Source organism: Colletotrichum aenigma (assembly GCF_013390185.1).
Source record: "Colletotrichum aenigma strain Cg56 chromosome Unknown KSG_Cg56_contig01, whole genome shotgun sequence".
In the NCBI taxonomy this organism is placed as follows: domain Eukaryota; kingdom Fungi; phylum Ascomycota; class Sordariomycetes; order Glomerellales; family Glomerellaceae; genus Colletotrichum; species Colletotrichum aenigma.
Window position 1 is genome coordinate 854794 of NW_023500907.1, and position 26195 is coordinate 880988.

Consider the following 26195-nt stretch of genomic DNA (forward strand, 5'->3'; position numbering starts at 1 on the left):
TCAAGGGTTTGATGAGAAGAGTTCCAGAATCAGGGCGAGCAATTCAGACCCGGCAGAGGGTTTCTTCTATCTGCAGGCTGTCGGAGATCACGGCTCATCATGACTTGCGAGGGTGTTACACGAGAAAGGATGCCATGGCCTTGTCAATTTGTAATCTTGTATGCTTGTATCCAGGCGCCCGGCAATGTCTCACACCCCTCCTACGCTATGGGTAAATAGCCTTAGTGAGGTTGCAGATGGGGCTGGCCGTGATTACTGATATGGGCCGTCATCTGAACTTGCGCGTGACACGAGACATGACCAGCATGATCGTGGGAAACCCAAGTACCTGGCTTTGGACTTGAGGTGACAGCCACGATATCGAGGGTAGTCTCGCAGTCACACTTCATGACTATTTTGGGAGCAAGTCAATTTCAGAATTGTTCAACGTGAGAATTCAAGTATTGTACCGGTGCCTGCTTTTGCGTTACGCCACACTTCCAGACCTCGGCCAGCTCAGTGGAACAGACTGCCAACGAGTACATTTGTATACATGTGGCGACGTATGTCACGCAGGACAGTAAACACTTATGCAGCTTTTGATTCTCCTCAAGGTCGAGGAGGCAGCGTAGTCGTGATACAACCTTGTCTTTTCAGAAGTTGACGCAAGATGCGCCGGACGTCTGGCTTCATGTCAATCGATGTCTTGAGGCTCAAACCAAACGATGACCAGGGTCTGTCGCTGTTCTATGGGACATTCAATATCCGAGAGCTCCTTTTCGGAAAGCATTCGAGTGATGGAGACTGGTGCATCTCACCCCTTGTGTTTCATCGCCTGGATCCCTCTCCAGAGTCTTGATCCAGTACGATCAACCACTGCGAAGTCGGCCGCTGACCCATCAGTGAACTAATCCCACCGGCAGTTGTAGTAACATGGTGATCAATCATGCCATACTGCTCAAAGCGTTCGTCTGAAGGGGCAGAGCACTCCCGGTCGCTGAGTCTTCTGGGTCGGCGTATGTGCGTTGCTGCATCCCACCGGTAAATCAGGAAATAATCAGGGAATCGATTTAAGACTCACAGCGTCATTGAGCAGTAGTCACGATGAGCTCTACGTGTGGTTTCACCCTCGGCGTTTTTTTATGCACCGAAGCCGAAGACTCGGACTCAAAAACTCAACAGCAAGTCGCAGATACAAACTCCGAACTACTTCAAAGCCTTCGATGAAATTACACAATAAGAGTTTTATCCTGCTCGACTCTCCCGAACCTTTCTAAGTCGCCCTCTTGAGCTTCCCAAAGCTCCCTCTCTTCTGCATCAGGTCTCGATTGACATGGCGGAACCAAAATTAAACATCATCATTGTCGGCTCCGGCTTAGCAGGCTTAGCAGCCGCCAGTACTCTTCGAGAACACCACAATGTCACCGTCTACGAGCGTGGCAGCCAAGATGTCGCGACCGGTGGACAAGGCCTGTCCATCTATCCCAATGCTGAGAAAATACTCAAGACCGTAGGATTCAGCGCTAATCGCGCTGGTGCCGTCGGTTGCCAAGGGTACCGCTCTTTTGATAAGAGCGGCAAGAGGTTTGATGATTTCCCAATCGACTTCCACGCTCGATATGGCGGCGATATGTTGCTCATGAAGCGGTCTGATTTCAGAGCCGAACTTCTACGTCTCGCAACAGCCCCGGCCCAGGAGATAGATGGTGTCCGTGGCGAGCCTGCCAAGATCTTTTTCAACACTCCAGTGGTTGATTTGAACCCAGAGACAGCGACTATCACCTTGAAAGACGGCTCCACTGTCCAAGGTGATGTGGTGGTTGGTGAGTTATTCAATCTCCAAAAATTTCAAAACGCTTAACCGTGCAATCGTAGTTGCCGACGGCGTCCACTCGGCTTTACGCCATCGGATCACGGGCGACAAGGCTCACGCCCCAAAGAAGACTGGACTTACCCTTTTCCGTCTTGCTGCTTCGATTGAGGATATGAAGCGAGTCCTGGGTGACTCCTCAGATTGGCTGCCTCCACCAAAGGATGACAACCGCCTCAACTTTGTCCTAGCTGGGGACAACACCAACCGTGTCATCGTTCATTATCCAGTGGCACATCACAACTACCGGAACTTCTCTTGCCTTTTTTTCTGATAGTAGAGCAAATGTCGCGGAGTCATGGCATGCAGACGGAGAGAAGGAAGAGATGTTAGAGGTCTACAAGGACTTCCCCGAAGAGATCCTCAAGATCATGAGGTACGTCGCCGAACATTGGCTGCTACTAGGCCTTTGCTAATGCGGTGTTATCAGTGTGGCAACGGAACTCAAAATCTGGGATCTTCAGGATATGGACCCGCTCCCAAACTGGAATCGAGGGCGGTCCATCCTCATTGGCGATGCTGCTCACGCCATGACTCCTCTTCAAGGCCAAGGTGCGAACTTGGCCGTGGAAGATGGAGAGGGTCTTCAACTTCTTCGCCCCGGAATGTCCCACGAGGCAATCGCATCAGTGCTGCAGACAATCGACAAAGTTCGGCGACCACGCGCGACAAGAATTCTCCTTGACACTCGTAAACAAGCCAGGAATGCTACGATGGAAGAGAGGTTGTCAAAGCTGGACTTCAATTGCAGTTACAAATCCATCCATGAGGTCCTCAAGGCCGACACTTCGGGAGGAAAATGATGTATTGATTGCTTCTATGAGCTGTTTCTCGTGTACAAATGCGAAAGACATTAGAGCTAGAAATGAAAGGCTCGTGAGGTGTGTGACTAAAACACGGGCATCCTGGCACTGATATCTGCGGTAAATGTTGTTAGAACTGAAGAAATGATCTTTGTCGAATTTGGGCTAGGAGAATCACAGTACTGCTTGGGTAAAGTATCAATTTGAGTCACTAATTTTAAATTTTCTCGGCCTCTGGCAATCTGCTCAACGGGACTTGATTGCTCGTAAAGACACTCGGAGAAATCAAAACTCAGCTGCCGATACTCATAGTATCGTTTGCAGCATGTTCTAAATAGACGATTCCACGGGGATTTACTCCCGGGCAAAGTCCAACCAAATAAAATGTTCACAATTCCCATAAAGCTTTGAATCTGCCGTCCGCCTTCGCAAGTAGCACCTGGGGCGGACCATCCTCGACCACCTCCCCTGCATCCAACATAATCACCCGATCACAGGAAATAGCCATCTCCTTCCGATGTGTGACCATGATTACCGTATATCCCCCAAACTCAGAGTCCAGTATCCGATGAACTCTCTTCTCCGTCTCAGTATCCGCTCCCGATGTGATCTCGTCAAGGAGCAGAAGACCGCCGTCAACACCGGTTTCTCGACGTCTCACCCTGCGGCGTAGTACCGCGCGAGCAACACTGAATAACTGCTTCTGGCCTGCACTGAGTTCAGCTCCGCTGATCATGGCATTAAGTCCGCCCTTTTCTTCGACAGCGGTGTCGAGACCGACATCGCAAAGAATGGCAGCACACTCTTCATTAGTTGCAACGGAGGCTGGGTCGAGATTCGCGCGGAATGTTGTGTCTTCGGGGAGGACAACGGGATCTTGTGAAGCTGAAATGACGCGCTCGCGGAGGGTGATACGATTGACGGTGTTGAGGGGAACGCCATCAATCATGATGACAGGCTGATGATTTGCAGTAGCGCTCGCTTGCAAGGGGTCGATGAGGCGTAGCAGTAGTGCAAGGATAGAGGATTTGCCGCTGTTCGAGGTCAGTAAATATGGCTCGGCAAGGGGGTTTGACGGCTTACCTTCCCGTCCTTCCACATATAGCAACTTTCTGTCCGGGTTCAAAAATCATGTTCAAACCTTCCAGGACCTTATGACTGCCATTGTAGCTTACGTCCACGTTACGTATATCTATATGCCCGTTCATTGGCCAGGCTTCATCAGGTATAACATCATCGCCTACGGAATCTTCCCTCTCAGTCTCCTCTTCGAATGCTTTAAGGCGACCGATTGCGCCAAGAGACGTTTCAAGACCGGTGTACGCGACCACAATTGTTGTCAGCGTGCCGCCGAGTGTGATGAGAGTAACCAGACCTGCACCGACGTTGCCCGTGTCAGATCTTAATTGCGTCGCGAGAGCTACTAGGAGGACAGCTACAACGGCCACTATGATGTTCATTGTTAGCATCAGCCACTGTTGTGCCATTGCCAACAAATATGAAGGACGCTGGGAATCATCGAGCAGGGTGTTGTTGCGGGCTAGTTGATGAGGAAACCAATCGAAAGCCCGGATGGTGGGCAGGCCATTCAGGGTGTCTAGAAAGTTGGTACTGGAGAAAGACTGGTTAGAATGCGGGCTGTTTGAGTTGAGTCTAAGGCATGGAAGTCTTACTAGAGAGGAGTCTTTGCCTCGAGATCAAGAATACGAAGCCGCTTGGAGGTGGGAAGATAAATCTTCTGAACCACCCACAGCAACAACACGAAGAACGGATAGCTAATTGCCAGCCAGGCTGAAGACACTGCAATCACGGCAGCCTGCCCAACGGCGATGGCAAGACAAAAGCAGAGGTTGTTAATCATGCGAGGCAGTTGCGTATCCATGATGTTCATATCCTGACTGAAAAGGTTTAGGATCTTGCCAACGTCCGTGGTGCTTAGAAATCGGAGGCTGCTATTCATGACTGTGTCGACTGTGGCATGATGAAGGTCTTTCCCAGCAAGACGTACGGCAGTGCGAAGCATGATGAGACCAGCAGGGAAAACGCAGATAACACCACCTGCTCCGATGAGGGTATAAAGTCCCATCCAGAAGGCGAAGCTATGCTGAGGCGTGGAAGACGTTGAGTCTGCCGACAAAAACTTGAGCCAGATTGTTGGGAAGTTGGCACAGAAGCCAACACCAATCACTAAAATAGCGAACATGATCAGCGGAAGAGGCTTCATGGTGGAAAGCCAGTGGCGGTAGACGGTCAAGTCGACGGTGGGAATGGTTGCTGAGGTAGGCTGGGGTTTTGGTACAATGACCGTCTTCGGAGGCTGTGATGCTTCTCTCGCATCCTTTGACCGGGATGTTTCCATCTCATCCGTTGTCGCGTCGTTCTTGCTTTGTCTTATGATAGCTTCTGGGATACTCGTGAGACCGAATCGTCGAGCTCTCTCCTGATCTTCTGTAATGTCTATGACTGTGCCGTGATCGAGAATAGTACCCTCTTGTGTGAGCGCAATGATTGAATCGGCAACCGGCAACAATTGTGTCGAGTGCGTAGAAATAATGGTAGTCGTGCCCCGCTTTCTTAGAAGTCCATTGCTTCCGAAGATGGCCTGGCAAACTTGGTGCTGCGTCGATGAATCTAGGCCGCGAAACACGTCATCGAGGACCAAGATATCTGCTTCATGATAGAGTGCTCTTGCGAGAGATATACGCTGCCGCTGGCCACCACTCAGCGAGACACCCTTCGTGCCCACAACAGTCCTGTCTCCAGCTGGCATGGTTGCCAAGTCGTCCAACAGCATTGCTGCCCGTATGACGTCGGCGTAGCGAGCTGTGTTGAGTGGAGAGAACCCAATGATGTTCTCCATGATCGAGGCATTGAAGAGAAACGGCGTCTGGTCGCAGTATGCTAGTTTCTTAGATCCCAAGGTGATGATGCCCTTGGCGTGAGACACCTCGCCAAGTAAAGCTCGACAGAGTGTGGATTTTCCGCTGGCAACGGGACCGACCACGAACGTGATGGATGACTGGGGAACGCAGATACTGATGTCTTTGAGGACGGGCTTGTCGTCTGTCCAGCCGAAACTTCCATCTTGAATGCTAATGAAAGCCTCTTTGCTCTTAACCTCAGTATCCGGATGCCCAGTCTTCTCATCAGTGTCAGTCGGGTCAACGATGTGCCTCCCATCCACTCTCGCCCCCCGAGCCAGAAACACCTTGATTCTCTGAAGGCATGCAAGAGAAGCAGCTATAATGGGCAAGCTTTGCAGTACGACTAGTAACGGTGCCGTCAGCAGCGCCAGAAAGGAGAGCGCTGTAAATGCTCGCGTTTCGTCCAAAACCTTTGGGCCGAAAGCGAAGGCTAAAGCTGGCGCAATAGCTTGCGGAAGCTGGCTCGAACTGGCACTAATGGCGATGAGGATGCGCGAGCGCTCTCCCACACGGATCTCGTCTTCCCTCTCCCGCTGTACGAGAGCCGCAGCGGGACGAATCATTCCAGACACACGCAGATCCTTGATGTTGCAGAGAACGACCGAGGTGGCTGCGATGCGTTTTTGCACGCGGGCCATCCACGCGCTTTGGTAGGGTACAGCACGTTTTGATATCGCAAACGAGATGAAGAAACAAATGAGGACGATGACAAGGGGGGCAAGGAAGGCGAGGCCGAGCTGCCGATGTAGAAGCCAAGAAGCAATTCCGATCTGGATTGCATTGGCCCAGACTTCGTGCATGAGGCGGAGGCCAGTGTAGATTCTCTCGACATCGGCACCCATCAGTGTGACGGCAGCCGAGTCGCCATCGCCCACATGCTGAATTTCGGCCGTTTTCTGGTAGATTGCAGATATCAGGTACGCGCGGAAGAGGGACTGAAAACGTTCTTGGTAGTACCAGTACAGGGCAGTTGAGATGGCGATACCTGAGTAGGTCAAGACTGCGACTGCGACGAGTCCGGAGGCGGTTGATGAGTTGTCTTCATTAGATGACAAGAAGCCCAGTAGGCGTTGGAGGAAGAAAGGTTGGCAGAAGGTGAAACCAAGAAGACAAAGTCTTGGAAGAATGGGCAACAGAACGGACCAGCCCAGCGGCCTCGCGAGCCACAGAACGAGGTCTGAGATAGAGGTTCCTTTCGACTCCGGGCTTCTTCGAGTGTCTAGCTTTGCGACAGAGATGGAAGTATCAAGTGGGAACAGATCATCCATTATCAAGGGCTTGTGGTAACCCTTCCACAACAAGGGATTGAGCCATGAATAGAGGCCAAGACTCAAGATGCTGCTCGTCTCTTCCGGACTGTGCTCGTCCGAGTCCCACTTAACCCACCGCCTCCGCTTCAAGCTCTCTAGTCCCAAGAACAAGACCTCGACGACGATTGCAGTCGTGAACAGGACCTTGAAAGACAGTGACAGGTGTTCATTATTTGGTTGGTCTGATGCAGACCAGAGGGAAGGACATCGATAGATGTCGTAGATCAGAGCGAGAAAGAGGAAAGAGCAAGCCAAAATGGAAGGCCGAGACCGTTTGAAATGCTCAAGTGGCGAGAGCGCGAATAATAGACAAGACGCGGTGAAATTGAGGGCTGTGGATGCTACGAGCTCCGCATTAGGATGGCCATTCTGCGGGCGAAGCACCACGACGAGAAGACCGAGTCTTAGCCCGGTGAATACGGCGCCGGCAACGAGCTTGGCGATCCACATGATTCCGGCGCCGCGCACAACGGACGGGTCCTGGGACCGGTAAAGGCGGAGTATGCGGAGAGCCGCGACCGCTGTGAAGGCGGCCGCAGTTGCGACCGAGAGCCAGAAGATCCATCGGTACTCGACGGCGGGGAAGTCGGGCGCGTCGCAGTCGGCGCGCAGGCCGAACGCCACATCTTTGATGCAATTATTGTCTTGGTCGTTCATGGTCAACATGAAATGGGCCAAGACCAGAGTCCTCCCACTACAGCGCCTGCTGCTGGAGGGACATGCTGCATCTTATGTCGCAATCCACCCCTTCAAAAGTTCCTGAAAGAAACGAAGGATCGGTGACCAATACCAGAGAGGAATAGCAGGCTTGGGGGAGATTTTCGAGAACACTGGTTGCCGATGTAACGTCTAACATTTTCATGTTGCCTACGGCATGATGAGGCTGTCTCATTGGTCGAAGCATAGGCCAGGGGGAGAGGTACATTGAAGCAGTCAAAAGCAAGGCATGGGCAACGCCAGCAGAGGCCTGCGGACAGTTGTTCGGAAATAAGGCCTGCGGGTGATTTGGTACAAGCAATCTTATTGCTGCACCGCCTCAAAGAACTTTCGTCTGGAGCAGAATTACCGCTCATGTCTACTACGGGTAGATAAGATAAGAGGTTGTGACTCACAGACGGGTTGAGGCAACTGGGAGACAGCGGAAGGGTGTGATTGAACCGAACATCAGAACGCATGAGCCAACGCAGGTTGGCAGAAAAAGTCAAATCATTCTCATAGCGAAAGTGGCCGTGTTTGTGGGGACGAAATGAGCTAGAGGGAAGAGAAAGCTAAGATAAATCAACTTCTCGGACGCGCCGCTATGGTGGTGGTTGACTAAGAGAGACATAAGCCGCATATTGTACGAAGCGTTCGCTATCTCTAGAGCCTGAGTCGACAAATTTGTGATCTCGAGCGTTGTCTTGGCCGAGTTTAGGCAATCGAGCAAGATCTGGGGCGAAGCAAAGCTCTCGGAGTCGAGATAGCGCACTTGAGAAGCAAAACGGCAGCTCCGTAGATTAATCTCGGGCAGACAAGAAGCAAAAACAGAGCAATCGACCGAAGCGAGAGGTTCCAGCTCGGGTCGAGCCATAGGAAGATGGCAACCACACATGGCATTTTATAACCCCATGATCAATGATTGGCTTCTTCAAGAACTGTTCGACTTTACGATGCTCTCGGACACCCACCTGGCGTGAACCGGAATGTGGGGAGCGTTTGGAACCCTGTTCCTCCAATCAAAGCCGTCCCGTATTTCTCGTACAAAATACGAAATCTTCCGAGGTCCACGGGCGGGGGGCAGAAGTCCGGCCAAGTCAAAGAGACCCTGTGTTCCCGTACTCCTCAAAGCGCCCCAAGATGCATCAGCGAAGCCAATTGCCAGTGTCTGGCCCTCATCGGAAGATTCTAGACGACGTCACATGTATGGTACAAGCGGGATGGAATATTCGGTCCCACTCAGCCAATCCTATTCGACGTCTGTAGCCTGATCGATACGTACGCTCGAGCACTCCGGTCGGCGTGAATGCGATCGCGAACGATGGACAAGGACGAGAGAGACGACCCAGACCAAGCTTCGGCTCAAGAATCTCTGGCATGTAAGGCGCAAAAGCACAAGGCTGCGGCTGGCGCTGGCTGTTGCTGTGGTACATGTCGTAAGAACAAGAGAAGATCCCATAAGAAATCTCGAAATGGGTGCATGAATTGCAAGAGGAGAAAAGTCAAGGCAAGCATCCCACCCCTCGAGCTACCGCCAACCCTACGCTCAACCCACTTCTGAAGACGGCCTAGACTGACTCTGTCTCCCCGGTGATTAGTGCGATGAAATCAAGCCCGAGTGCGGCAACTGCGTCCGGTTCTCGATGCATTGCGACTTTGCCCCTCCGTTGACGAACCCGCCCGCCCACTCCCCGACCGCATCATCATCCCCGACGCCGACGCCGAAGAAACGGGGCCGTCCGCGCAAGAACTGGGACGATATCCAGAAACTCCCGACGCCGACGGCCTCCGAGCCTGAATCCGCCCGAACACCAATCACCCCAGCCGCCGTGCCCGCGACCGTCGAGCCCTCCTTTCCCCAAGTCCTGAACCCGGACGATCTCGAACTCCTACACCACTACATGTGCCACACGGCCATCACACTGGGCGACGCGCGCGTCTGGAGAGAACACGTTCCGCGGCTGGGTTTTCAGCACCATTATGTCCTGCACATGGTCCTGGCCATCTCGGCGCAGCACCTCGCGAGGTTGCGCCCAAGCCACGCCGGTCACTACGAGGCGCTGGCGGAGCGCCATTCGACGAGCGCCCTGCCCGATGTGACCAATATCATCCCGAAGTTGAACAAGGACAACTGCCAGGCACTCTACCATACGACAGTCCTGGTCTGTCTGTCGACATTCGCGAAGCGGCCGAGCCCGGGACATCTCCTGATTGTGGCGGAAGAAGGCGAGGTGCCCTGGTGGGCGTTACTCCGTGGCGTCAAGTTCGTCGTCAAGACGATGGGCATCCAGACGATAATAGCAGGGTGGAAAGATGATGGCGTGACGTTCGAACAGACGTGGACGCATTGCCCGCCGATGCCCCCCCCTGTGCACAAGATGGTGCACTGGGAGAAGCGTTTCGAAGAGCTCGCCGATCTCGTCGCCACCGCCCCAGAACAGGACCGGCAGATGTACACGACGTTGCTAGGATCCCTGGAAGAGTGCTTCAAGATGACTTTCGGCACACTAGCTGAGCCTGTAGACCAGGTCCAGGGGAAGTTCGAGTGCATCATGCGCTGGCTGTACAGCATGGAGGATGATTTCGTCGTCCGTCTCCAGCAGAAGCACATCCTGCCCATCATATTGCTGGCCCATTTCAACGTTCTCGTGCAGACGTTGGAGCACTTTTGGTTTATGCAAGGTTGGTCGGAGCATCTTATGAGCGGTCTGTTTCAGGTCCTGGAACCTCAGTACAGCCACTGGCTCCGATGGCCCGCGGACCAGATCAAGCGTCCTGCCCCCTCGGATAGCGGTGTGTTGTCGGTACGCAACATCATCGACTGAGTGGTACGACGGTATAGCACGCTTTGCTTCCATTCTTCGGTTCACCCCCTGTTCATGGCAGAAGCTGCAGTAACAAGTGGCTTGATATAAGCATGATACTGGAATCAACTCGACCATCGGCTGGGCAGCTATGGCACTGTTAGACGAACTATCCGTGGATGCAATATCGCGATGCCGCGATCCAACCGATGGTCGCTGAGTTGTTTCAAATGGGCCATAGAGCTGTCTTATTGCATGGCCAGGTCTTCATGCACTGCAACTAGCGCGTCATGCATCGCACGAGATGATGATGTCGGCGCTCTGATAGAACAAGAGGAAAGGCGAAGCTTTCTCGAACCAGTCTTGGAAGGTAAGTTCGCATACCAGTGCTACATTGGCCAAGTTCATCCGACAACTAACTTCTCGTACAAAGCTGGGATAGGCCAAGTTGCCATGATGGTTCCCGTCGATGACTCGGCATGCAGAATTTGAAGTCCAATGAGGGAACTTCAGCCAACGTGCCGGAACAAGCCGCATTCTAGACTTCGCACGGGTTGGGGGGCAGAGCGAATTACGGCGCAGACGAGGGTTAGGAGCTCACGTGCCGCTTGACGCATGCGGGTGGTCGCAGGCCTCACCACACATGCCGGAAGGAAGGGAAACGTTTATCCTATACCGACGACCTGAGAAGGACGACTGATGGGTTACATTGCGGCCTAGCATCTCAAGGTTGAGAAGGAGTCGGGACTAGTCATGGGTGTGGCCTGGAGGCGGGGGACGCCGGATCTTCCGATGTTTCTCATCTAAGAATCTGGAAATTCCATAGATCACCCAACGAACCCTTCGTCCCTGTTGGGCAGCAAGAAGGGGAACAGACTCTGTGAGGCACATTGCCGTTCCCATACTCTCTCTCCTTCTCCAGAATGAATGCGACTGTAACTTTGCACTGCCCTCTGTAATGTAGACCGCCATTCGTGATGAAGCCTCGGTCGTGCCAGTCCCTTGTCCCCAAACGGAAAAAGACCCTGAAAAGATGAGCCTAGACTCCGCGCCGCCGTTGCATGTAGAGGGCGACGATCTATTGCAGGACCCTCACCCATCCGAACCTAAAATCACGCGTTTGAAAACCTCCCATCGTCGTTCTTGGGATCTCTATGAAACAGCGTGTTTCCACGTGGGGGATGAACCAGACCCGATTTCCAGGCACCTGGTCCCTGGATTGTCCTTAACGATAGTAAGCTAATTCTCCGAGAGCACGTCCATGGTGTTTCCCACTTAACGACCCGGCAGCCGTTCCAACAGGCGATGCGTCAATAAGTAATCGTGGCATCAGTTTCATTTTTCCCCCCTTGCCCCCGCGAAGCACGATCCAGCCTCTTGGTAACGGCTTGGGAGGGGCCATGCGAGGTCCCGAGCAGCCGGCGTCGAGGGCTCGCTTCCCAGCCAAGCATTGTGCAACTTGCCGGAGCGAATCAATCCTGGTCCTTTTAAGACGGATTTCATTGATAGATGACTCTGGAATGGGTTTTTAGTATGTAGTTTGTCGACTTGGAATGTTGAAATTCGCCCATAAACTGCGCATAAGCGAACGTCTTTGTCCACTCCAGACTCGTGAACAGCAAGACACTGCGCCAAGCAATTGTCCAAACCCCTTCCCACAGCCATGTCGTACAACCACACATTGAAGAAAATGCGTCAAATCGTGTTCTGCCTCCCCGGGCATCTCAGGATCCCATTGACCCCATTTTTGGCCCTTTTGTACGTTCTCAATTGCGACTAACGCGACTTGTTGGGAGTGGCGGACGGCTCCGCTGGTCCCGATCGCAATTGCGATCGAGGGATTGCTTCTTAGTCGTAAGCCGCCCCGTTGAGCAATCCACCGCGATCTCTCTCTCTTTCCCATCCCAATTCACCTCTCTGAATGCCTTGAACCGGTTTCGACTCTCCTCTGCTCTCTTTGACCGACTTTTTTCGTGGTTGTGTTGCGTGTGTGTGTGTGTCCTGTGTCGTGTTCAGGGTTGATGGCCGCTCTCCATGTCTATCTGACTTGAACCGAATGGTGCTCAACAACACGCCAAAGAGGTGAGTTAGCCCCAATCGGGGGCAAGCCTGGCCATGAACCTTGGCCAGCAGAATACTCGTGCGATTACATGAATTGGACATAGGGCTAACTTTTTATTGGTTTGGGTCAAAATCTAGATCTACGAGATCGTCAGGTCTATTTACGCGGCAGCAACCGCCTTCATTTTCACTTGACTCCGTCATCCGCAAGGACTCCAAATTCGTGGGACCTAGCAACCGTTTTACCGAAGCCTGGGTTCGAGAGCAACAAGACGCCGTTCCCGCTACCATTGTCAAACTTGCTGAAGCAACTGAGTGGTCCGAGTCCAAGACCAGACAACACCACGCTCAACGCATCGATCAACTAAAGAATCTCACCAAGAACGTCGACTCCTTCGGCGATTCAGCTACTCCGCAACAAAACCGACATTTCTGGACAACTAACAACCATGGGCGAGAGCACCAAGCGAGCTCGGCAGCGAAGCCGTGAGTCCGCCGGCGGCCATGGCCACAACAAGTCCAGCCAGACCCTCGAGGTCAAGAGACCAAAGCTTGCTACCAACGTCCCCGTCGAGGTCATCCAGCAGCAAATAACCCCTGAGTCGCCCGTCGGCTGGTCTGGCATGAAGAGCTTCCTCATGACTGAGCTGAGGAGGGAGATGGGTCTGCCGTTCCACCGCCACGACAACTCCAACGTTGACGAGAAGAGCGTCAACCTGGCTTGCCCTCTTTTCATCAGGAATCCGGCTGCTTTTACGCATGTTCGCAACTCGTGCACCGATGGAAACATCAAGGGCGGCATCGGAAAGCTCATGTAAGTGCCATATTGTCTCAATCGGGTAATGCGGAGACCCCGGCTAACCAACTGCAGCGAGCACATCAAGAGAGTGCATCTGAGAAGTGACAAGCAGTGCCACAACTGTGGCGCAAGATATGGCTCCAAGCCTGCTGAGTCAAAATCGTCGCATGCACGCAATTGCACCAAGATTTGGTCACCCTATGAGCCGCCCCTGCTCACCGAGGACCAACATCGCGTTCTGGAGAATCTGTCCGTCAGAGCCACCGGCCAATCGCTGGATTACAAGTACAGACACAAGCTCCTTATGAAGCTCTTCCCCGGTCAGGAAGAGTGGGCCAAGAGAGTTGAGATTTGTGGGTGTTCCCCAAACTGTGGCTTGTATTCACCCTTGCTAATGAGTTACACAGACCACGACTCTTACATGCCTTGTCTTCTTCCTGCGCAGCTCATGTTTGAGGCAATGGAAAAGGCAGTCGACCGATGGGAGAGAGGCTACGCTACATCTACCGTCATGTACGACTCGGATGGAAGCGACGCAGATTCGGACAGGTCTCGGGAATACCGCCGAATTTCGGACTCAAGCGCCGGTGCATCCCCCGACACAGACGCATCAAGCGCATATCCCTCAGCCAGCTCGGGCGGCTACAGTCGCACACTAGGCAACGGCGCCGGCTACGGCGCTTCACAATCATACCAACTCGCGGACTACCAGGACGCCAGCTGGGAAGGCATGGACGGGATGCCCCTGGCGACGCCCTCCGCGCACCAAGTACAAACCTCGAGCACATCGCGCAGCTCCAAGTCGCGGCAGAAGACAGCCGAGACGGACTACGTGATGCAGATGCAGCAGGACTACCAGACATATTCACACTCCGGCACGGTGGACGACTTTGACGAGCTGGGCAGCGCGTCCTACGTGGACTTTGAGCCTGTCTTCGACGTTGTTTCGACCGTGCCTTCGGATTACCACTCTTACACGATGGACGTTGAGCAAGTTTTGCCGAGCGACTATCTGGGGCAGGGTCACTACCAGAAGGACACCATCAACCCCAAGGACATGCATAACACTTTGATCGGATTGGGATCGGCGACTGTGCCGCGGTATCTCATTGAGAACGAGGAGGACTCGGGTATTGTGCTGCAAGATACGCAGGAATATCTGGGTGGCCGGATCACACATAGGTGAACGGTAATGGCCGAGGTGAATTAGCATCTATACTACGTTCGTGGCGGGATCACGCATGTAATGACGGTTTACGAAGATATGTGGCAGATGACAGCATTTGGCGAAGATTAGGACCAGGCAAATCTGAGTCGGTCAGATTATTTCATTGAATCATTCAAAGCATTTCTTAGGCTTGCATGACCGATCATCCCGTTTAAACCAGTGTGAGTGACTATCATCAGTACATGAATCAAATAACCCATGCAAAGACTGCCAAGGCCCCAATGATCCAGGTTGTCTTTGCATCGATACCAAAACGAATACCAGCAGAAGGCGACTCTGTTGGCGATGGCGAGCCTGTTGTAGCGGTGGCAGAACCTCCTGAACCTGAGCCTGAGCCTGAACCGCCACTGCTGCCTCCAGTCTTGTCAATAATAGGGGCCTTGGCTGAATCGATGAACAAGCCTGAGATAGCACTCAAGGCGCTTGTCCCTTCACCGACTCCAGTTGTGTTGTCGGCAGTCATGGGATCGACGAACTCGGCCTCGCTCCAGTAGAAGCCACATGTGACATTTCCGTTGGAGCTATCCATGCAGTGCTTGGCGGCGGCCTCGGCGGAAGACCGCAGCATTGGGAGAACCGATTCCGAGAGAAAAGGGGCGACCTGAGTGGCGACAGCAAGCCAACGGTGGACATATCCCTTCATGAAGAGTGCGTCGGTAGGGCAGGTGCCCTTCTCCAGTCCCTCGCACGCAGGTTCGTAGGCAATCTTCTTGGGGAAGAAAGTCTCCATAGCTGATTTCACTAGTTTCGCGGTTCTATCTTTCCAAACCTCGGATCCGTCGGTCTGATGTCATGTCAGCGCCGAAAAAGCGGACATCTGTCGAAGAACTTACGAAATTGTACATGAATGCCGCGCCTTCAATGAGAATCGCAGCGTTCTGAGACCACTGGGCCTTGTTGATGTCGCTACAGTTGTAGGGTACATGGGCTCCATCGTACACAGCTGACGTCTTATTGTCAATGAAGCCCACGGTGCTCAGCCAGTCCCACGTCTTCTCGGCTTGTTTCGCGTACGTGTCGTTACCAGTGTATCTCGCAAGTCGGGCGCTCATGCTCAGAAAGCATCCGTTGGACATCGCTGTGGATTATCTCAGCATTTGGTTTCCTCCAAGCAGCCGAGTCAAATACTTACAGTTCTTGTAGTTATATCCGTTGTTAATAAGCGAAATCTGCCAGCGCAGTCCTCCGCCACAAGTTCCATCGTCTCGGTCCGGACTTGCTTGGGTTTCCCACACATTCTTCGCCAAATCGATCCACGACGGTTGGCCATCGACGTTTGGCAGTTGGTATTCCGCGGCCTGCAGCGCGGCCGAGCCCCAGAAGCATTGGTCGTCATTACCGGCGGTTGCAGTCCAGTTCGGGGGCATGTAGTCGTTGTTCGGACCAATCTGGAATGCCATGCCCTTGAGGACACTGGCCTGGAACGAATCATCTCCAGTGAAGTGCTGGTAGTCGAGGTAGGTCTGCCAGAAGGCGGCGCCTTGATACCAACAATAGTCCCCGGTCGTATACTGGGGAGGCCCAGGAAGAACGCCGGGAGTCTCGCCATACTTGTCTCCTTCGTAAAAGGTGAACAAGCTTTTGGCAAGCTTGCTGGAGGACTCGACGATTTCATCGCGAGAGCTGATCTTGAGTTCTGCGGCGGAGCCAGGGAGGGAGCTCAAGACGAGCAAGGCGCCCGACAAGGCAGAAGGGAGAATCGCGACCATCTCGAAGTTGGCTCGTAGATTTGGAGGGTTGAGCTGTTCTGGTTAATTGTTATGGTGGAAGAAATTTGGCGCCAAGAGTGAGATTTTAGTCTGCCAGAGAGTGGACAGCGAGCAGCTTTCGGAAACGAGTGTGATGGAGTCGTACAAATAGACCCAAAGAATGCGATCCCACCAGAACGAGACACCTCACCAAGATGCGATTACGCCCGAATACTGGATGGAAGAGGAATAAGGACGGTGTCAAGAGGAGAAAACACCGCCATTTCGTGGAAACGCGTTGGTGCTTACTGAAGTCAGACAAACGCGACCCCTGCTGTGCCGCACGAATTGGCCCCCTCCAAACGGCTGCCTGCTCGGCAAGGTAGCACTAACCAATTAAGCTAGTATTTTAGGTCCTCAGATCGTATTGATCGGCGGACTTGCGCCCCAGACAGAGGTCGGGTGTTCGGGTACGGATTCCTTCCAGGAAATTTCGGCTATGCTGCTAAATGCTGTGTTTGAAAGGGGTAAAATGCTACCTTCTCAACCCCCAGCGCTGCCAGAAGACTGCAATTTGTCGCAGTAAGCAATGCAAAAAGTCGCTGTTTGCTCCTGTCATAAGGAAATCCAAACTTCATTGGAAAACATTCCCGTTGCGCCAAAAACAATCATCCATGCCAGTACTTCTATGATGCTTCCGACTCCTGAACGCCGTTAAACACCGTTGTACCCGCACCTTCTCCTAAACTTTTGACTCTAGATTCTTTCTCCTTCTCTCCATTCGCAGCCGTTGACTCTGATGTTGGATCGGGTTTCGACTCGTCCGCATTTGAAACTTGCGCAGCCTTCAGAGTCTCTGTCGTCTTCTCTGCGACCTCGGCTTCCTGGCTGGCAGCGAGTGCCTTCAGAGCCTTCTTCTTCAACGCTTTCTTCTTCCTGGCCTTCTTCGTGGACTCCGCCTTCTTACGGCGTTGTTCCTCGTCCATAGCGGCCTTCTCTTCCATAACCCACTCCTCGATCCGTTCAACTGCTGTTTTCGGGTCGCTTCGGTACTTGAGCAGAAAGCCCTGGACTTGTGCCGGCGTAAACATATTTTCCGGGATGTGACTGCTGAAGCTCCCCACTAAATCGTCAAAATCCTGCGTCTCCTGTTGCGAAGCCTCGGGGTCCTTCTCAAGTACGGCTGTCTTGTTCGTCAGATGGGGTCGGTACATTCGCTCAAACATGCCCTTGGCGCTCTCCTGTGAGATGTTGCCGAGATAAATCATGCGATCGATACGTCCAGGTCGAACGAGCGCCTTGTCGAGTTTGTGAGCCACGTTCGATGTCATAAGAACAATACGGCCCTCCTGGGATGCAACTCCATCTAGCACATTAAGCAGGCCGGATAATGTGCACCGACAACGGGCATACTCTTTCTCACTGCTGGCATCGCTGGCCGCATCATCTTCGTCTGAGTCAGCGTCCACGTCGAGCTTCTTCCGCCGTTCAATTCCGATTGCGTCAATGTCTTCCAGCAACACAATGCATTTTGGCGGCAATGCCGTGAATAGATTTTCTAGATCGCTGTCTCCGCGGATGCTTGGGATGTGAACGAGGTATAATTCGAGGTTGAAGCGACTTGCAAGAGCCAAAGATAAAGACGTCTTGCCGGTTCCGGGTGGCCCATAGAAAAGATAGCCCCTCCTGTAGGGGATGCCTCGTTCGGTATAGAACTTTCGAGTTGAAGGATCAAGATATGTCTCAATGTCGTCAACCAATTCCGACTTCGTCTTTTCGTCAAAGTGCACCGTCTCCAGCAACCTGATTGGCCGAAGAATCGTCGTATCCCAGGATTCTTGTCCGTACTGGTTCTTCGTAGCCCGGACAGTGATGAACGACTCCCGCTGCTTATCCGCAAAGTCTCTGCAGTTGTCGAGAAATTTTTTGATAGGCTCTATCGACCGGCCGAGTCGCATGACCACAAGTGGCTCCTCTCCCTGCGGAGCTGCGGAGTACTCGTCCGGGATCCCGAACGTAGCGCCGGGGCTCCGCTGCGGTACCCGGCGGACCATGAAGAAGCCTCCCTCAAAAGTGAACCACGTCGTGCCAAAGGTCGGCAGATACTGAACCGGGACTCTCTTCTCGTGGTGCAGATCGTCGCGCTCAACAGGTTTGCGGTCGTACCATGCATCATTCTGTATCACCTCCGTGCGGGCTGTCAGGATCCGGGTGCCTTGGCGAGTGAGCACATGGGCGCCGAGCCAGTTCAACACCTCCCGGTTGAGCTTGTCGTTGCTGGCGATTGATATTGACGCTGTGAAGAACCGCGTGACCCACCAGTAGACCTGCGTCCATAGCTTTTGCAGACCTGTCAACGCGTTTGGTATCTCGGCTCCGAATGTGACGAGTAGAAAGATCGTCGTCAACTCAATCCTGAGCCATCTTGAGAAGAACTTTTGTAAAGCGCCAAAGCCAGGCGCACTTCGCTCCAGGAAGTCGCTAATTCCTTGGTCGCCTGCGCCAGTTAGCAAGGAGGCCTTCGTAAGAAAGTTGCTCATCGTCGGTTCATGCGCATGAGAAGTAAACAACAGCCGCTTGCCGAATGCATGTGGACAAAATGAAGTTAAATATCGTGTGATCAGGGTAAAAAGCTTTGGGGGCTTGCTGTCACTCTTATGAAAGTTTTCAAGACACGCATGAGGCCGCCCGCTGGCCGCAGCTGCAGGCAGAAAGAAGGCTGCGGCGTTGCGTGGTGCTGCCTAAGCCCTATCACGCGCGCCTTTGCTCCAGGCGGTAGCGTTTAAGCCTCAAATGGATCTTAGAACCGGGACGCTAGCCCGCATCAGTTGCAGCTACATGACGCTTGCTGCATGTGATTGGAATGTGGCGGCTATCCATTTGCTGCTTCTGGACAGAAAGCTGACGTTGGTTCTGGGCCAATCGTGGGGTAAGAAAGCGCCCTGCTGTACGACTGAGACATTCGGGACCGCCTTGTTTTTAGGAATGTGGGATTCTCCATTTCAAGGACTTTGTTCGTGCTACATTGCTTTTCAATCTGGTTCACCTGAAACAACCGATGTGCGCGAACATGCTATGTGATTTCGAGAGGTGTGTATTATGTGGGCTGGCATCGAATGAGTTAAGCGCTTGCTGACAATCGAATCACCTGTATTTGGTCTTTCCACCATCATGACTGCGAAATTGGGGACTTCGGTAAAAAGATCAGATAGTACGATAACCAGCCAAGCACTTCTCACAATGACGTAATTTGAGAGCCGCTGCACGTTCAGCCTCAAAGTTAGAGCTGGTAAAGTAGCAAAGGCAACCCATTTGCAGGCAAGTTCCAGAAGTATTTTGAATATGTGGGACTTGTTCCAATTGCTGCCTCTACCCATCCTGGAGCCGTAGAGGTCTCACGTTCATTCCAGGGTCTGGCTGCCTTGCGGGTTTGCACTTTGTTTTCTATTTCGCGAGATGATTCTCAGAGCAGACAGTATCATTTTTAGAAAGGTTACTGCTCATGGATCTCCTTCCTGTTTCAGATCATGAAGACTCTGTACAACTTCAAGAACGGACTCTCTACTTTTCGATATTCTATCGACGAGATGCGCATGGTAAGTCGTCTTTTGTCAGGGTATTGTATAATGCTCATCAGGTAACTGAATGTTGATGTAAGTTCTTCTTCTGTTTAGGCCACCGAGCCGCGAGTTCTCAGGTCTTGTCGAAAGATCTTTTGATCCTAAATTCCCGACTCATGGGGCAGGCTGTGCATGAAGAAAATTGCCACGACCTTGATATCTAGACTTTTCGATTTCGGAATATTAGGCCAAAGTTGCGTAGTCTATTCGCTGTATAGCTGTCACTAGCAAAAGTACTCTGCAGCATAGCTCGAAAGATTCATTCCTGTTTGGGAACACATTGCAGCTCGCTCAGCCCTATCGGTTCCCTCTTGCCAAACGCGGAGTCTGTGCATAAGGGTCTTCCTTTGGCCCCCACGCCATTTCAGCACTGTTCATGGCTGGTGCCTATTCATAGTGCGTGGCTATGTTTGAGGGACGCTGCTGTAACGAAGTACCTCGTCACCTTGCGAAGTCTCCGCAGCCGACTGACTTCGAAAGTCGGCATGATATCTACCAACGGGAACTTCGCAGACGGTGCGGAAGCTTAAGTTCGACGCTATCCACAGTGGGTTACGGCGTCTTCGCAAAGACCCTGGTCGGCGTTCGGTTTCATTTGTAGATGGGATCGACACCAAATGCCGACCCTTCACCCTTGAACTTCTACCTGGCATCCGAAGATTCCCAAACCAAGACGACATCGGAAATCTGGCGATCCAATGCGTTTGCCGTGGTCTGGAATCAGAGCGGTGAGTATGCCGTTGCTGTGTCGTTGCAGTGCCCACCTGTCAGACTAGGGCCAAATGGGCCACCTATCCGCGGACTTGCTGCTTACGGCATGCTTACCGCTGGACTTCGTGGGGATCAATGCTTCGAACATGCGATACGGACCCTTCAATGATTTGAGGAACTCATGGCCGAAGACTTGTCTTGAACATTCGGCGTTATTCAGCTTCCGAGGCGCCGCCAAAAAGCCACCAATCCGGAGCGCAATTATTACCAACGGTGAAGCGATGATCAGACGCCCGAGAGGTGATGGTAAATGCCGCGGCAATTATATAATTGCTTTCGAAGACGCCGGGGAGATCGTAAATCATCGACAACTCGTCCTCCGCCTTATCAATCAAGTTGCCGAAGGATTCCAGTGCAGGAACTAATCGCCTCGAGTTCTGCGTTCCTGGCAGGCCGGCGGTGTTGCTTCGCTTCGAGTGGAGAATGCCCTCATCGTCGTCGTCGCCATCGCTGTGAACTCGCTCAAGACCCTCCAGAGCCGGGATTCGTCGACAGCTTCCATGGAAAGTCGAAACACGACCTTGGTGATAACTAAATATGAGGATGAAATAGCCATGGTCCCTCTTCCGATATCGTCTCATGTTCCAGTTTAAACTCCCCTCTTTGATCGACATGCAACCCCTCCCCATGAACCCTGCATCCGAAGAAGATGCATCTGACACGTGGACTTAGCCGCAAACAACACAAGCGACAGCCTCGCAAGAGCTCAAAGAGGGTGAAGGCGCCACTTCGATGCAACTCTGGCTGAGAAATATCGGCAAGGGCAAGTAAGCGGTGCCGGCCGTTTCTGCTTGAGATTGATGAGCATCCGAACCAGCGTCGCAGCAGAGACCGATGGCCCCCCAGACCCCTGGATTGTTCTGACGTTTGCGCACGGTTCCCTCGATATGGACCCCTATCGTCCCTATTCGGCCCATTACTGGACGATGTCACCCCGTTGGGGAGGTGCCGCGCTGAAGAATCTCCGCAATGGATGCGTCCTCATGAGTCGCCGGACCCGCAAACAACGGTCAAGCTGGCGAGAAACCGCTGCAATTGCCGTATGTTGGTGGGTAGCTCAAGGGTTCTCCGAATTCCGACTTGAGCCTTCCGCGGGCGTTCTAGCAAGGATCGCTCAACGGGGGGCCACAGGGTTACGAATGCAGAGAGAGAGGGGTTGAGAGGAGGGGAACAAAACGGAACAATTCAACAAATTGCGATGAACCTGGTGCTGCAGCTGTCACATTTGGCTAGTGGTATTTAAAGATCTTGACCGCTTCGCCGCCTTCTTTGGTTCATATTGACAAGCCTTTCTGAAATTCTCCTACCGAACCTGCAGACTCCTTTCGCTAATCTTTCTACACCACATCACACCCATCACCACCTACAACACATACATCATGTCTGCTGCCAAGCCTACCTTCGTTCTCGCGCCTGGTGCGTGGCACAAGGAGATCTGCTACTCTCCCGTCGAGCAGATCCTCAACTCCAAGGGCTACGAGACCGTCGCCGTCGAGTACCCCTCCGTCGGCGCTGAGCCCCCCACCAAGGGCCTGAACGACGACGCTGCGGCCGTCAGATCCGTCCTCCAGAGGCTCGCCGACGAGGAGAAGGAGATCGTTCTGGTCGTCCACTCCTACGGTGGTCTCGTCGGTGCTAACGCCGTCGAGGGTCTCGGCTACAAGCAGCGCGCCAAGGAGGGCAAGAAGGGTGGTGTCATCACCTTCGTCTACCTCAGCGCCTTCGTCGTCCCCGTCGGCAAGTCTATCAAGGTCATGCTCGGTGGCCAGTTCCTCCCCTGGATGAAGTTCGATGTAAGTTGAGATCAAAATGAGACGAACCAAGTGTCATGACTAATGCTCTTGCAGGGCAACTACGTCCACGCCCTCACTCCCGAGGAGATCTTCTACCACGATGTCGAGCCCGAGCTCCAGGCCAAGGCCATCTCTCAACTGAAGCACCAGTCCGCGCCCGTCTTCGACGACGTCGTCACCTACGAGCCCTGGCACGAGATTGACTCCATGTTCTTCTTCTGCACGGAGGACAAGGCCATCCCCCTGGCCATCCAGGAGGGCATGGCCCAGCAGCTCGGCCCCAACGGCTTCACCTACTCCGTCAAGGCCTCCCACTCTCCCTTCCTCTCTGTCCCCAAGGAGGTTGTTGAGGGTCTGGAGCACGCCGCTAGGGTTGGCCAGGAGAGAGTCAGAGCATAGATGTGGAGGTTCAAACAAAAGCGTTTCAATAGTTTAAAATGAATGAAGTCATGGATTGATGACCAAATCTGCTGTCTTTGGAGTTGGTGACCTGTGTAAGGCGGGTAGGTGTGAGACCGACTTTTGATGATGACACGTCCGAATGGGGTTTCGTGGTATATTTGCAAACTACACCAGTCCAAAAATGAATCAGATCCTTCAATCTGGCTCATGTGATATGAGTATTAATTACTGAAGCTGCTCCTCAATGGCACTACTTTAGTGTCGCTTCGGGCCGTTACGAAAGTGTCTCCACCACCTCTTCACATCTTCACGTGAGCCGCGTCTTGGTATGCGATCCCACGTTGCTAATGTCCGAGCTTGCCGATGCAGGCCATCGTAATGGGACGCTGCCGCGTGGGATATGTCGGGATCGTGGAGACTGGCCGGGAGTCTGAGTCACAAATCTCAGCCCCTGCAACTCGGCAGCGCCCCTGGCAGGCTGGCTAGTCGCCATGTGTGAGCGTAGGATGTTCAACTCTCGCTTCTGCCGTTGTTACGCGTCATGTTTGATGTTCTTCGATGGGCATATTCTAGAAAATGTCGGTTAGACGAGCAACGGCGGTGAGTGTCCTTCTTACAAGGAGAAGGGAGTGTAATGTCCTGGGGCTGTCTCATGAAGCGAGCTGCAGTACCCTAGTCCGGTTTCCACAGCACGCTCGTTCTCGTAAACTTGAATACAGAATCAAGAAAGAAACTTCGCAGGTTGTGACAGGCTCTCACATGGTGAGCTATTGCTATGTGCGCATCGTTCGAATTGAGTCCCCGATTCATTCATCGTCGCATCTTTTCACAAACATCATATTCCTACATGCACCAACGCTCACAGTACAGATTTCGGCGCGTCCCAATATTTGGGCACCGCGAAGGTGACATCCGAGTTCTCCATCTTGATGCCAACCTGCCACCTTCCAAGACCAGGCCAGAAATTCTCATGCTCGCCCACAATGTTTCCCTTCTCATCGGCCTGTCTAATGTCGAACCAGCCAAGGCTTGCCTTCTTCGAGTACTGCCCCGGCGCAACGCTACACCATCGATCTGTGCCTGGCAGTTCGCCTTGAATGCCGCTGCCCTCGGGTAGCGGAGGTTGAACAAGCGTGGCGTCAAGGCCGACGTATGACAGAAGATTCAGTGACAGCGGGAACGACGGGACGTAAGGGACGGGCTTGAATGTGGCTTGGAAAAGTGGCGTCGTGCTGGCTGATGCTTCTTTGAGATCGCCTGTGGTGTCGTGCGGGAAAACTTTGACGTGGGTGCTGCCGTCCACATCATACTTCCAATCAAAAGCGGCAAGGTGCTTGGGGATATTCCAGTCTGAGATCTCATGTCAGTAACTAATCACATGAGATCTCAACTGAGATGACAGATGGAACCACAACTCACTTTTGCGGCCATTCCAGCAAGTGTGCTTCTGCGACACGTAAATTCTCGTGATTCTGGCATTCTTCTTCTTCACCCGCTTGCCATTTTCCTCGACCGTGTACTCATGAAAGCCGGGGCTGAGGATCAGCTCGTCATAGGGACCCACTGGGCTCTCGGTGTATCGTATGATCTGAACCATGCTGATGCCGCCCAACGGTCGACTTCCTTCCGGATTAATGTACGATGAATTTGCCTCGAGAGGAGAGTATGTGATTGTCGGCGGGTGCTCCGCCTGTTTTCTCGGTGTCCAGAAGCTGAAGAGGTAGATGTCGCCCTTGAGCTTCCAGGGTGGAGGAACGTGGGTGAAGTCGTCAGAGGTCATGGTGAACCCAACGGTGTGAGGAATGGAACGAGCCTCTCGGTGGAAAAACAAGAGAAACTAAGACTAATGTGGTGCAAATGAGACTTTGAGATAGAATGAGCGCTCGAGGTCCATGAAAACACTAATCTTCGTCGGATGTCAAGCCGGTGACTGCACGAATCTGGGGTATGCTGGAGGATCAACAACATTGGGGACGTGAAGCGGGGAAGGGACGAGCTGTCAGCACCTTATATTTCCTCCTCGGGCGTAGCGCGGGCCTGTGCAGCGCCGGCGTGACACTGCTGTTTGCGGGGGTAGGCGCCCGGCCGCTTCACCGGGCCTCGGCTTCAGGGGTCCTCCGACGAGCTAATTGCCACATTGGGAATTGTTAACTGCCCGTAATAATCCGCACAAAGCTTTTCATCGACGAGTTATGGTGGATTGCGAGGCTGCTGTGATGCACTCAATTATCTGCTCATACTAGTTCTATCACACTTGGTTCGGGCAAGATGCTCCAAAACCCCTTCATCTCCTCCTTCGACATCAGCAAGGTGTCGTTCTCTGGAAACTCCATCTGTTCGATCCAAACTTGACCCATGCGCTCGTAAACATCTACACCTCGTCTCCTTCGCTTCTGCAGGTGGAGTGCCATACACGCCCCAGTTGTTTTGCCACCAAGCACAGCAATGTGACCCGTTCGCCTTCGAGTTCTAGGCATGTTGAAGTCTGGAGTGTACCCATAGGCGACTATGCCTGTTGCTTCTGTGAGCACCACTTGAGGATTGCCCTCTGCGTTTGGTGCATACACCACCTTGCACTTGAGAATAGGTGACTCAATCGTGATTGAAGTCATCGAAGATTTCGATGCCTTGCCCAAATTATCAGGCCCCTCATGGACAACGTCGATGCCCACAAGAGTGGCTAACGGCACGTACCCCTTGCCGATATCTAAGATCCAACAGACTTGTTCTTGCACTGAGGCCCACGACCAGCTTGGATATTGCGATTTTCTTCGAGAGTCTGGGGATGAAACGGATGCCCTTGCCCAACACAAGTCCAAAATCAATGTCCTTTCCCATAGTTCAATGAGATATTTGCCCATGTCGTGATGGTTTTGCATGCGTTTGACAATACTAGCAAGAGCAGCCATTCGATCTTCATCAATCTTCGTGAGCTGGAGACTGGAATACTCAGATATCATACGATACCAAAGTAGATCTGGTCTTTCGGAAGGAATGTGATATGGCATAAAATTGTAGATGATACTCCCCTTGGGGGGAGGGGGAAAAGAATATTCGTTGCTTTCTGACTCTTTTTGTCTCAGAGTCCTCAATCTGCAGTTCCAAATCACCTCTTGGGCGCAGAAGTGAAGTACCCTATGTGAAAGTCGCATTTCCTGGTAGACCCAGCCCCGGTTGAACAGAGGCAGCTCTTTTTGTCTGCCAAAGAAAGACCAGTGAGTGGGCAATCCGGGGAGTTTGAATCGTGAAAAGGCGTTTTTGTACCCAGAAATAGATCTCGCGATGTATTTGGTTGGCGTCTCCGAGTAGCAGCCTTCCGACGAAGCCGTGGACTTTGTTGCTGCGATGGTGATGTACGCGTTCTCGTATATATCAGCCATTCTTGATGCCTCGGTCACCCTGTCTTCTGGACTGTCTTGAATGATGCAAAGTGAATCGATCCAAACA

The 26195-nt window shown here is 52.8% G+C and overlaps 8 protein-coding genes across 8 annotated transcripts; 4 read left to right on the top strand and 4 right to left on the bottom strand.

Moving 5' to 3' along the window:
* Positions 1-1312: 1312 nt before the first annotated feature.
* xlnD-3 (3-hydroxybenzoate 6-hydroxylase 1) lies at positions 1313-2652 on the top strand (the record flags this gene model as incomplete). The annotated part of the gene is made up of 4 exons (XM_037315497.1): positions 1313-1802; positions 1855-2066; positions 2146-2225; positions 2280-2652. The coding sequence occupies 4 exons, from the start codon at positions 1313-1315 to the stop codon at positions 2650-2652; spliced, it is 1155 nt and encodes a 384-aa protein (XP_037184720.1).
* Positions 2653-3040: 388 nt separating this feature from the next.
* Positions 3041-7543, bottom strand: CGCA056_v000237 (ABC transporter FUM19; the record flags this gene model as incomplete). Its single annotated transcript, XM_037315498.1, has 4 exons — positions 3041-3686; positions 3736-4099; positions 4160-4263; positions 4326-7543. 4 exons carry the CDS (start codon positions 7541-7543, stop codon positions 3041-3043), a joined length of 4332 nt encoding a protein of 1443 aa, XP_037184792.1.
* Positions 7544-9225: 1682 nt separating this feature from the next.
* On the top strand, positions 9226-10407 carry CGCA056_v000238 (Sterol uptake control protein 2; the record flags this gene model as incomplete). The annotated part of the gene is made up of 1 exon (XM_037315499.1): positions 9226-10407. One exon carries the CDS (start codon positions 9226-9228, stop codon positions 10405-10407), a length of 1182 nt encoding a protein of 393 aa, XP_037185779.1.
* Positions 10408-12896: 2489 nt separating this feature from the next.
* Positions 12897-14432, top strand: CGCA056_v000239 (uncharacterized protein; the record flags this gene model as incomplete). Its single annotated transcript, XM_037315500.1, has 3 exons — positions 12897-13261; positions 13319-13599; positions 13654-14432. 3 exons carry the CDS (start codon positions 12897-12899, stop codon positions 14430-14432), a joined length of 1425 nt encoding a protein of 474 aa, XP_037185780.1.
* Positions 14433-14661: 229 nt separating this feature from the next.
* DCW1-6 (Mannan endo-1,6-alpha-mannosidase DCW1) lies at positions 14662-16183 on the bottom strand (the record flags this gene model as incomplete). The annotated part of the gene is made up of 3 exons (XM_037315501.1): positions 14662-15258; positions 15308-15552; positions 15607-16183. 3 exons carry the CDS (start codon positions 16181-16183, stop codon positions 14662-14664), a joined length of 1419 nt encoding a protein of 472 aa, XP_037184904.1.
* A 665-nt stretch (positions 16184-16848) lies between these two features.
* On the bottom strand, positions 16849-18702 carry bcs1l (Mitochondrial chaperone BCS1; the record flags this gene model as incomplete). The annotated part of the gene is made up of 1 exon (XM_037315502.1): positions 16849-18702. One exon carries the CDS (start codon positions 18700-18702, stop codon positions 16849-16851), a length of 1854 nt encoding a protein of 617 aa, XP_037184903.1.
* A 3230-nt stretch (positions 18703-21932) lies between these two features.
* CGCA056_v000242 (uncharacterized protein) lies at positions 21933-22745 on the top strand (the record flags this gene model as incomplete). Its single annotated transcript, XM_037315503.1, has 2 exons — positions 21933-22346; positions 22401-22745. 2 exons carry the CDS (start codon positions 21933-21935, stop codon positions 22743-22745), a joined length of 759 nt encoding a protein of 252 aa, XP_037184906.1.
* Positions 22746-23607: 862 nt separating this feature from the next.
* On the bottom strand, positions 23608-24528 carry CGCA056_v000243 (uncharacterized protein; the record flags this gene model as incomplete). The annotated part of the gene is made up of 2 exons (XM_037315504.1): positions 23608-24098; positions 24168-24528. The coding sequence occupies 2 exons, from the start codon at positions 24526-24528 to the stop codon at positions 23608-23610; spliced, it is 852 nt and encodes a 283-aa protein (XP_037184905.1).
* Between the last annotated feature and the right edge of the window lie 1667 nt (positions 24529-26195).